The sequence below is a fragment of the Ambystoma mexicanum genome, chromosome 7p, assembly GCF_040938575.1.
Source record: "Ambystoma mexicanum isolate Mex_15411 chromosome 7p, UKY_AmexF1_1, whole genome shotgun sequence".
In the NCBI taxonomy this organism is placed as follows: domain Eukaryota; kingdom Metazoa; phylum Chordata; class Amphibia; order Caudata; family Ambystomatidae; genus Ambystoma; species Ambystoma mexicanum.
In genome coordinates, this window is record NC_090939.1 from 190,916,056 (window position 1) to 190,928,160 (window position 12,105).

Genomic DNA, 12,105 nt, shown 5'->3' on the forward strand with positions numbered 1-12,105 from the left:
AAAGCTTTTAAGTAAGCATGAATCTGAAATGAAATGCATCGCTTTTAAGTAAGCATACATATCAACATTGACATTGTTATCAACATTGCCCGTTAGCTGCACACTTTATACTGGACATGTTTCACAGTGAAGGATTACTATTGGGCACGCGTTCAGAAGCCGCCCCTCAAACCCCGATCTAGAAAGGCACTGTCTCCAGTGTGTTCTCCGTGTTCTGCAGGAAACTCTGCCTGATGTTGCCAAGCTGCTTGACTCTGCCAGGAGGCATTACTGAGTCCTTCTACTCTTGCTACTATACAGCCAGGAGGCTGTCACACATGCGGAGTGTGCGGTGTGCACAGTGTGTTCTCCGTGCTCCTTGTGGCTCCTGCGGGCTACAGCGATCTACTGCTCAGGTACATTTGGGCCTCTTTTCAGGCTGATTTTGCTGTATAAATCAGATATTACATCCCGGCACATGAAATCTGTACGACATTCGAGCCTGTGTGACTGTATGTCGCGTACTTAACTACTCTGCCTATGGGGCCTGGTCTCCTGGTGGCTGACGAAAGGCAGGACTTGCGTGCTTATTTTGTGCTCCACGAACTAACGGTGGGTTTGCTGTCCTTTTAAACAATTCTCCCGGAGACTGCGGGCTCGTATTTATTTACTATGAGTCCTTTGATCTGGGTCTAGCGTTTACTTCTCCCCCTACCCCTGCAAGGCTTACCTGATTGTCTAATTGGTGATCGCTACGAGGGCTGGTTTACGAAGCCAAAAAGGAATGCCTATGTTCGTGGATGCCATTCTGCCGGATCCCGTGGGCAGCATCTATATGCCCCTAGAGAGGGTGAAGTGATGGTCTCCTACTTCAGGCCAACCAATGTGTTAGACTTCCCTTTGTGTGCTGCCCCCCCGTCCAATTCTTTGGTAGGGAACACCGGAGTGGCTCCAAGAGAGGGCTTTTCATCTATGTTCTCTACGGCCCAGCAAATGCCCTCAAGTCACAACGAGCAGTGCCACCCTGCTCCTACCAATAAAGCTCTGGTACATAACACTGACATTCTGGATACCTTCACTATACCTGCCATCCCTACTGGGAAAACCTATTCCAATATTCCTAAACACCAAAAATCGATTCAGCCAATATTGGGACAAACATTTATGGACAACTATATCCTGAAAGCGACCTCTACAAGTACTGAAATCAAACTACCTAAAGCATTTAGAGGCAACGCTATGTTGGACCACTCGGCTATGACTACCGAGGATTTTTTTGGTGGCCATAACAATATCACTGACATCAGCATAATTGAGTGCGCAGATAAAGCAATGGATTTGCCTTATGCCAGTGAAATCCCTATGTTACAGTCCAGTGGCGGTCCCTCCCCCCTACACCCCCCCCACCAAGATACACCAACTGCCCTTACAAACATGATTGATGGGATGGATCTGACCAAAGCCACCCCCTTGGATGATGCATCTAGTCGGGGTGATAACCTGGAGCATGAGGAATCCCCCAAGACTGCACCACACCCTTAAAGACCTGGATGAACCCATACGACTAACCCACCTGACAATCTCTGCCCTAAATGTGGTGCTTAGCTCATTTGTTGAATTGCACAACAGTATTTGGGCTGAACTAAATATTTCTCAAATTTTAATAGCAGTGGTGAATACCAAAATTAACTGTATTGGTACAGAACTTATTGTGCTGAGTAATAAACTTGACTGGATTGGAGCTGAACTGAGTCAGAGACCTACAGTACAGGCCCAGCAACCGGGATTACATGGGGGCTCAATCTCTACAATTATCCTGCAGGTGCTTCCTACAAGACCGCAGATAATTGAGATATCAGATATTCAGAAGTCCCTCTTAAAGGTCCAATGTTGACTCCATGCAGTGAAGAGGGACTTGCTTGTCCTCCGGCCGGGGCAAGCTCTTCTCTTCCAGCTGTTAATCTACCAGTGAATTTTTCCACTTTGAATGTGCTGTTCCTAAAAAAGCCCCCCCTCCAACGTAAATAGAGATCGATTAAGCGCCAACCTGCAATGAAGCGCCCTAGCCCAGTGTTCACTAAAACACTGGTACTTTCCCCATTTAAACCAAAATTAGGACTGATCTCAAAGGGGGGCGGGGGAAACCCAAGATGGTGGACTCAACTGTCCAAACTGATGTCTACTTCTGCCAATGCCCAAGCTCCAGGTGTTGAACAAGTGCACAACCTTGTGATGACCCCAGAGACACTGGAGGCCCCTAGATTGGAGGATTTTCAGCAGCCACTGGTTCATGCCCCACCAGCACTTTTGTCTTTGCGATGGGGCTGTGGCTCTGGGAAAACCAAGACTCTTGACCAAGGGGCTATAACAGGTCCACCCATGTCACAGGGGTTAGGCCTTTTCCCCAGCTAGAGATTCTGCATCATCCTCAGTGGGGCAGCTTAAACGCGCAACTAATGCCCAAAGTGTCTTATGTAAGGAGAAAGGTGGCGCGCAACCTCCGCTATCCACATGGGGCCCTCCACAGGCTACTGTCATCTTTAAGGAGAAATCTAATCATCACGCTACTACTCTAGATATTGGGGTTGGGTGGGGGAAGCTGGTTAGGCAGAATCCTGTGCAGTGCCCTTAGGGACCACCACCACACAATTAAGACTACAGGTGGCAATACAAGTTTTACCTTTGGTAAAAGCCTGTACTACTCTGTCAGAGTGGTAGCAGTGGCGGAGCAGCCAGACTTATCTCAAGAGTATATAAGCAGTAGCAGAGATTACACAAAGGGACCACAATTACTGTGACTCAAGCAAACACTGACTCAAGGTTTCAGGTAGAAAAATATAAGTACATTTATTTTTAAACCATTTGTTATAAACACAACACTTATATTAAACTTAAACACAAACCACACAATTATACTACAACTAACCAATTCACTTTGTACAGTATGTCTCAAGGTAAGTACCCTGTGTTTGGATGAACCGGTGTTACGAACAAAACACGTTACCGCAAATACGATTGCGATCACTTTTTGACAGTTCGGTCTACTAATTAACTGGGTATCCGTGACATGAAATGCTAACGGGGCAAAAACACACTTAGCATCTGAGATACCCAGAGGGAGTTGGAGGCAAAAAAAAATCACAGTCAATATTTTGGTTAGGCAGACAGAATCGAGAAACACTCAGAGACAGGAGTTCTAAAGTCAAAGGGCCGGAGCCAGGGTCAAGTGACACCGGGGGCCTGTTGCCAAAGATCACACAGTCAGAAGTTCACGATTCAACGTAGCCAAGAGTACTTCCATATTGTCAATGTTCGGAAGCAAAAGTTATAAGAAGGAGGGAAGACAAGGGCAAGCCTTGGAGATTAAGAAAAGGGGTTCACCCAGTTTCTTTCAGCAGAACAAAGTACCTTATTCCAATGGTGCAGCTGGTGCCCTGGCAGTTGTTCCTGTTGGTTTCCCGCAGACCCACGATTCCTGGAGCTTCGTGGTGAAGGAGGACGTTTGAAGGGGGTCTGCACCACACAGGGATGAAGCCGGCAGCAGCGACAATGAATAAAAGGTGCGCTCCTTAAAAACAGGAGAGGCTCTTCAAATGGCTATCCGGACCACTACAGCAGTGTGCAGCGATTTCGACCAAGGAAGAGGATCCTCTGGCTGTGGAAGATGATCTGGTGATCCCCACCAGGCTCAAGGGAAGAAGCCTCCGGACTGGATCTTCTCTTAGTCGTTGAAGGGTAGATAGCTCAGGACTGCAGCAGGGCTTCACCGGGACGGGGTAGTTGCAGCAGCCATCGTTCTCTCAGCTTCTCTTCGGTTCCTTGTAGTTCCAGTGGTGGCTCTCTGACTTCTAGCCCAAGAGACCTGCCTTTTATGCGCAAAACCCCTATTCACACAGCCTGGCTGTCAATCACCCAGCAGGGGGGGGTTGTCCAGCCTGGACAACCACCTCAGCCAATCATGGCAAAGTGTGACTTGTGTTTCCTAGGATACACCCTGTGCAGGGGGTGACTACACCCCTCCCTCACATTCAGCCCACCTAGACACCCAGGCGCTTGGTGGAGGGCTTTTGAGCAGAAGCCCGCCAAAAGACGGTGAACAAAGAAGGCGAACCTAGTTTGCCGTGGAAAGAAAAACACAAGAAGGACTTTAACAAAAAGAAATGTCGACTAAACCCAACCAGAGCCAAAAGAAATACAATTTGGTCAAGCGATTTTATGTTCGAGGCTAATATAATAGCCAAGAACAATACCACGTTTATCTAAGATAATCGCAGTAGAAAAGTTAGGGTAGATACCACTGCCACCAGCCAAGTCCAACTGTTAAAAGAGCGAAACAATGCTCTAGGAGGTACAGATAAAAAGGGATACAAATTAACCCTTTCCGGTACTACATGGAAGATGGGGTGTACTGGATCTGTGGAAGATTGACCAAGTAAAGGTAATCGCAACTTTACCCTTTTCTGGGGGACTGTAGTCAGCCTCAGAAATGGAGTCAGGGGGGGGAAGTCTCGAAGACAACCCTGTGCCATGGCACTGAAGGTGCTGGGTGACACACAAGGGAAGGGGGCTACTGAAGTGGTGTACTTCAGAGTCCACAATCACAAAAACACACATGGCAAAACACAGGTGAGAGTGGGGGAAAAGCTCACACTCTTACCAAGTGGAAAAAAATAAACTCCAGAAGTCCAGCAAAGCTGCTGGGGGACTCACTAGGTGAGGGAAATTGGCCATAAATGAGAATTCTCCCTAACAAAGCTACAGGAGGAAAACATTCCACCAGCAACCCTCTATCCATCTATTTCCGTAGGTCTAAGAGATTTGGTAGAATGGCTTCATAAACCACAGGCCCCTTCAGCTTGATATGTCTAATGCACAAGGTATGGGTATAAAAGGCCCCTCAAGTGACTTTTGAGCACCCTGCAGAGCCATACACATAACAATACTCTGGGAAATCTCTGAATCTAGTCAGAATAAAGAGTTTGCTGGACTTGGAAGTACCAATCTGTTTAAACAGATGTAATGTCCAGACTATATTTGCAGAAAAACCTGTTCTTACTCTTATTTCCTTCAAGTATATAGCCATGGTGGCTTTCCCGGACAGAGTGCCGGGATATTAGTTTGTTACTCCTTTCCTCTCCTTTAGTCAAGGAACCTATCCTTACCAAGACTGGCCCCTTGAGGGATTTGGGCTTCGAAGTTGAATCCAGAGTATCCTGGGAACCAGAGAAGCCAGAGCTAATCACAGACCAGTTAAAGGCAGTTAAAGGCTAAATTCTATGCCGATTCCTTGCGGGGCCTCCAGGGTGTGGTGGAAGTAATGAAATCCGTAAAAAAAAAAAAACACAGATTTAGATGTTGATTCGTCCACTAACATCTCGACCCTGTGACAGAAACTTGTCCCTTAGTCAATCTACTCCTGTGATTGATTTGAGTGGAAGTCCTGATTTCTGTCTTAAGTCATGGAATTCTCGAGGTAATTCCCACGTATTCACTAATCCGGACTGCCTGCTGTATTTGAGAGACGCTAATATTGAGACCTGGATGACCTCTACCCCATATCTAGATAGCTACCAAATTTATGATCAGTTGGCCAGACAGAATGTGGGTGGCAGACCAGCAGGGGGTCTTTTGATTTCTGTGAATAACTGCTTAGGCCTCAGGGGAACTGCTCTTTTGTGCCTCCCCTTTGGGGCTTTGGGGGTGGATCTTTAAACCAGGAATGGTGACCTGAAGCTACTAATTATTAATATTTATTGGCATAGTGGCATGTCACCGGTCGATGTTTTTGTTACAGCCATCTGCCATGCCATTTCTAACTGGTCCTCTATTAATGATATTAGGGATGTTCTGCTTGCGGGGGACCTAAAACGTGAATGCAAATTTGAAATGTCTGCCTGGGAAACTTGTGTGATGAATTTGGAGGCTCTAGGTTATTCAAGGAAAAAACAAGCGAGTTTCGCATGGTATGTTGGGCTGGGTAACGTAGGGTTACAGCCCTTGGTTGGGTATCCTAAAGCCCATTTGAAGACACTACTTGGCATACCCGGCGACGTGAAGACTCTACCTCCATGCTAGACTATATCTTTGTGGATGACTATCTGAGTAAAAGATGTAGATCGTTCAAAATTAACATGAACGAATGGAGTGATCATGGTGTCCTAACGGCTGTCTTTAAGTTAAATCTCCAGAATGAGATACTCCAGACTCAGCTAAAAGTTGTACCTAGCCCACCTGGATATGCTGTTAGATGGACTCCAAAAAACATTGAGACCCTAAATCAAAACTTAAGGGCCACTCTCAAACTGCTTTCGCGTGGAAAATGGATACCTTCAATACATTGGGTGAAGGTAGCAGGATGTGAGTTAGGCCCAACCGCCCTTTAGACCTGCACCTGCTTCTCGGCCCTCTCATTGCTGCAACCATGACTTGGCGATGGCTAACACCAACACGCAAAAAGAGATTAGGAGACTTGGGTCATTGAACCTGGATGGGGCAACATTATTTGGCGACATTCGAAAGATTAAACAATTGTATAAAAACGTATGCAAAACTCTTAAGCATCATCTATTGCAACAAGACGCTGAACTAATGCTCCAGATCCTTATCGGGTCTAATGTGGGGGCCTTCTGGGCCATTGTGAATGGACAAGATACTCATTCATTTACCTCCCAATTGAACCCGATCCTGGAACAAGCATGGTTGGACTTCTATGGCAATAGATTTGCCCCTAAGCCATCTGTGGGGGGTAACTACATAAAAGACAGTAAACCAACAGGCCCCACTGTTAAATTGGAGCCCACCCTTGAGATTAACACTGTCCTGGGCTTTATCGTAAAATGCAAAAGATCTTGAGCACCCGGCCCTAATGGCCTAACAATCCTTTTAGTCAGACCCAAACCTATAGCCCAATCTACTGTACTATGAATTTAAGGACATTCTACAATCTCGGGTCTGCCCGGATTCCTGGTGCTCAACTTCTCTCTCACCTTAAAGATTGGGAAAAAATCTGTCATCCACTTAGCCCCTTCCAGACAGGCTTTCATGAATTCCATTCTAGCAACATCAACGGCATTGTGGTCAAATGCATTCAGGACGCTGCTTGGAGTAGGGACAATGGCCACTGCCTACATCTTTATGGCCTCTGTGGACCTCTCAGCAGCCTTCGACTGTGTTGATCGTCAAAGGTGTGGCGCAAGCTGGCACTATGGGGTCTACCTAGGGGCCTGTTGAGTCTGTTGGAAGCCGTCTATAAAAATTCTGGTATTAGAATTCACCTAAATCAAAAGGGCGACATGTCAACTATTGTCCGCACACACTGTGGGGTCAGACAGGGGTGTATTTTGTCTCCTTGGGTATTTAATCAATACGTGTCTGATGCTGTTGAACATCTGTAGGAGGGACTTCGGCCCCTAGAATGGGCTCTACTAAGATCGTATGGTTGGCCTATGCAGACAACTTTCTGTTGTTCGATTCCACCAAGGTGGGCCTCCAACGCCGCTTGGATATTTTTGCTAACTATGCCAAGATTAATGGTCTGATTATCAATCCCACCAAGACTAAAATTCTCGCTCTTTCAAAAAGAGCGCATAAGAATCCAAGCCATTCTTGGAATTTGGAGGAGGCCAGGGTGGCCACCTCTAGCAGCCTAACCTATCTGGGCTACCATTTTGGTGCATATAGGGGTTCGATAGGGCATATTGATGTGCTTCTTAATAAAGCTAAAGCATTGGGAAATCAGATCTTAAAATATCGAACACAAATACGGTCGATTTTCAATCCAACCCGCCCTTCACTTCTTCAAAGGGAAAATTGCCCCCAACCTAACACATGGCTTGGCATTATGCACAGAGTTAACTGTGTCCAAACTGAATGTTATTGAAGGCGCAATTTGGAGACGTGTCCTATGCTTGCTGAACGCGGTCCCTCTCACTGCAATTCGATATGAATTAGGATACGTCTCCTTAAAGTCTCGTGTGCCTTGGAGGATGCTTACGGTTTATGCAAAAAATAAAGCACCATTACCCAACACTCTTTATGAATTAGTTGGAAGCAATATTGAGTTTTCGGGTTTTCTAATCAAATTCTGTAATTCTTGTGAAATGATCCTTCAAACTGTTGATTCTGATTTAAAGCAACTAGTTACCAACCCAATGAAAACCAAAAGGAAGTTGCTGGACCATGATTGGTGTCTTACTGTAGATCGTTTTCATGCATATAAATCTATGAATCACTTATCACACAAACATAAGAAAAGAGGTTCTATTTCCAAATAGAATACATCGATCCCTTCTGTTAAGATTACGCTGGAATATCCTTCCTACTTTAGACACTATGCTGAGAAGAAATCAAATCAAGGTAGAGGATAGTCTATGCAGATTCTGCCATCTAGTGGCTGAAACGGCTAAACATCTTATACTAACTACATTGTACTCAACTTAATACCCTAAGAGACTCTTGTTTATGCTTACTGAAGGACTTGTATTCTGGCCAATCTACTGATCTTGTGTGGCATTGTTGTCTATGTATTCAAAATATGCGTGAATGACTGGCCCTTTCTGGATTTATCTGGATTGCCCTAGATAATTGTGGGGTTATAAATGTGCTGTACTGTATGTTCCCTTTGGGTTTTTTCTTTTAATACAGGTAGAAAATGTCTACCCCTTTTAAAGATTCTAGGGATGTGATTTTTTGGTCACTCTAAGGAACTGTTTTATGACATGATTGTTGTGTGGTTATCTCTTCTGTTTTGCTGACCATTTTACTTTCTATCATTATTGTGAATATTGTTCTTGTTGTCTTATTTCTGTTATTCACTGTAAATTCTTTTCTAAAGGTTTAATAAAATCATACACAATAAAAAATATAATAAAAAAATAACCATGTGGTCCTCTGTTGTCCTGATTTCCTTAGGGATGAATTCCATAGTTTGGCTGTGAGAATGGAGAAAGCAGTTCCTCTGAACTCAGCTTTCACTCAGTGACTCGTTTCTCTGCAGATGTCAGTACTTTTTCTTAGGAGGAGTGCTTGGTTGATATTGGGTGATTTTTCATTGGAGAAATGTGGATCCCCGTCCATGCGCCCATGCAGCGCTCTATGGGCAATGCAGGTAGCTTTGAATGTTTTTTTTTTACACACAGAATGTTATGGGAGCACAATATATGAAAACGAGATGCTGGAAATACTTCAAATTAGAAAGACTCCACTTATGCTGCAAGAACAGAAGGTTTTTAAATGTCTGAATTTAAGAATATGGTAAAATCCAACATTGATCCATAAAGCGTTCCAAATATTCTCTGCTGTCCACAAAAATAATTAGCCTATTGCTCATTTGGGCTTGAATTTGAGGATTTAGAGCATATGGATAGATGGGCTTTTAAGGTTCTCCTTAATATAAGATATTCTCCATCTTGTCAGTGAAGTATTTGGGGGCGGGGATTTATATTGAAAAGTGTACACCTACAATTTTGAATATTATTCTGATTTTTAGGGGGGGGGCACTGAAAGGGGGGAAAAAATCGGATTATTCACATTCTTCTTTAAACCCCAAACACTTGTTTTAAACCTTTAAAGACAGCTCCAACATTTTTGTTTTACAAAAGTACACATTTTCTAAAAATGGACTGAAAACGTTTAGGCCATTTTGCCTTCGAATTTCAACAGTTTTACCAATTCGAGATATCAATCATTTTAAAGAAAGGATAACCTTCCCACCTGCAATTCGGAGGTGGAAATGTATTTGAAGGAAAAGAAGAAAAAAAAAAAAAAAGAACACATAGCATTTCTATTAGAAGCGGGAAAGGGCTGCCCAAGAACTGGAAGGACATTTGGCAAAGTTACCCAATACCACTGCACTAGTTTCCAATGTGGGAGACCAGGCGCAGAAGAAGGACTTTTAGGGGATTCTGCCAATGCAAGCAGAACCCTCAGAGTCCTCTGAGCACCACACCCGTCGCCCTAACAGGGTGCAATGCTTCACAGCACGGAACCTCCATTCGTGTACAGCGGCGTGCGATCCAGGCTCACTTTAGTCAATCGGTGCACCCACAGAATGCTGCTATTTTCACCACTTGCCTGGACCTTGCACACTGTGAAGTGGAAACACGACAGAAATGTCGTCTAATGGAGATTCTTTTCTCAATGAAAAATAATGCAAAGATGTAAAAAAGGTCGAAGACTTTTCTAATTTGGAGGGAAGAACATTTCTGAATGGACACCCTAAAGAACGGGAACCATCGAAAAAAGAAAAACCTTCTGTAGACCCGAAAAATATTGCACCTCTCGCCCTATCAAATGTTGACAAAGTGCTGGTTTAACAACAGGAGAAACGCAAGTGATTTCCAAATCTTGCAAGCAAAGTCTTCCCTAAATCATTGCCAAACATGCACCCCACTGCTTTGGTGACATTGGGTCTCATTCCGAGTTTGGAGGTAACCACGCCGCTATTTGCGGCATGGCTACCTCCAAACTCATTCCGATTCAGCCCTGGTCAATGGAGCAATTACCGGTCCATTCCAACCTTGGAGGACCGGGTAATTCCTCATTCCAAAAACCCATCCCCATTCCCATTTGATCCCACATAGGGCTCAATGGGAATGGGGAAGGCGCTAATAACGGTACCGTAAATTACGGTACTGTTATTAGCTCTAAAGTCCCTTTGCGTGTCCCGTCCTTAGCGCCTGCTAAAAGCAGGCGTTAAGGAAGGACCCGCCAAGGGAACTCTTAGTAGGGCGGTAAGGGTTTAACAGCACCGGTCTCATTACCGGTGACTGATAACCCTTACCACCCTACTTGTAATGAGGCCCATTGTCTGAGAAACCAGAATTACCTTAAGCATTACCTAAAGCATCAAAAGATTTGAATGGAGTTAAGGCTACGAGAACATCCCCTGCTGAAGCCACATTAACCTGCAGGTTTACACCCACAATGTAGTATCTACCCCAAACCTGCCCGGCCAGTGTTGTTGGTTTGTCACATTAAGGGTTGAAAATGCATGTGTGCGATACATATGAAATACAATACAGAGAACATTGGTGCAAAAGAAAACAAAACAATGAAATGATTAATGCTCCTCACCTGTGGCTTGACAGTGATCCGAAAGGATTTGCTGGCGTTCATATCTCTCAGGTAGATGGAGAGGTCTGGGAAATAAAGCCATGGTTTCTCAGCCTTGTTCCAGCACGCAAGCTGGGTGCCCGCCCAGAACTCGCTCGTGAAATCCTGTATCTGTTGATATTCAAAGAAGTCATTTTAGGCGACTGCTTTAGCTAGATATTAAAATCTCTAGACCCTTTTTCCACGAGCCCTTTTTCATCTCTGCCATTTGGCAATTAACCATCAGCTCCAGATAAAAGTGTAAGGAGGCAGAATTGTAATCCCTAATTTTTTTAGAGCAAAAAGATCAGGGAGTAAAGGGTCTTTTTCATTGAAAAGTGGGAATTTGTAGGCAAGTGATGGGTACGGTATTGCCCCCAATCACAATTCCACAAATATACTGGAAGAAAATTGATGCCCTACAGAACTTGTCATTTTGTGGCACAGGGCGGATTTCAGCTTAGTCGTGATTAAATGATCATGCCCCAAACATCTGAAGGAGACCTGAATATTCGCGACCTTCGATTACATGACGAATCTGTGTACTTCACCAAGCAAGTAACTTGGAAGGAACTGTAGTCGATGGGAGTGGTTGTGCTTGGACTGTAAAATGCACAAGTTATGTCCTTTGCGACTCGACAGGTCCTCTCCTGAGATACCCCCTCAATCAATCAAAGCAGGAGGTTCAGGAGACATCAGGCAGGGACACTATTCTGACTGACCAACAGTGGCATAGCATCTTGAAAAACCCAGACTCGAGCAAAGTAGTACAGGCTGCATTTGGCAGACTTCAATACTGGAAGAGTGACAGTCTTCATGAGCCTTCATAAACATGCTCTGGTCCAATGAAAAACTGACAGTGTTACAAAAGGTCTTTTGCATATCACCTTGAGGCCATCAAGCAGCCACGTAATATGGGTTAACTACCCATTGCCTCTAAATTGCTTCATATAGACCATCTTTTTTTGCCAAACACATTTAGACCATGGCTTCTTTTCTGCAATCCCAATGTATTGTCCACCTTAATAAAAACAC

General features: G+C 44.5%; 1 protein-coding gene across 1 annotated transcript in view; it reads right to left on the minus strand.

Annotated features, from left to right (window-relative positions):
- BACE2 (beta-secretase 2) overlaps positions 1–12,105 on the minus strand; it is a 374,497-nt gene that overhangs the window by 103,292 nt on the left and 259,100 nt on the right. The window contains exon 7 of the mRNA XM_069636047.1: positions 11,053–11,202. Coding sequence (XP_069492148.1) covers positions 11,053–11,202 — 150 coding nt within the window. The remainder of the gene's footprint in view (positions 1–11,052; positions 11,203–12,105) is intronic.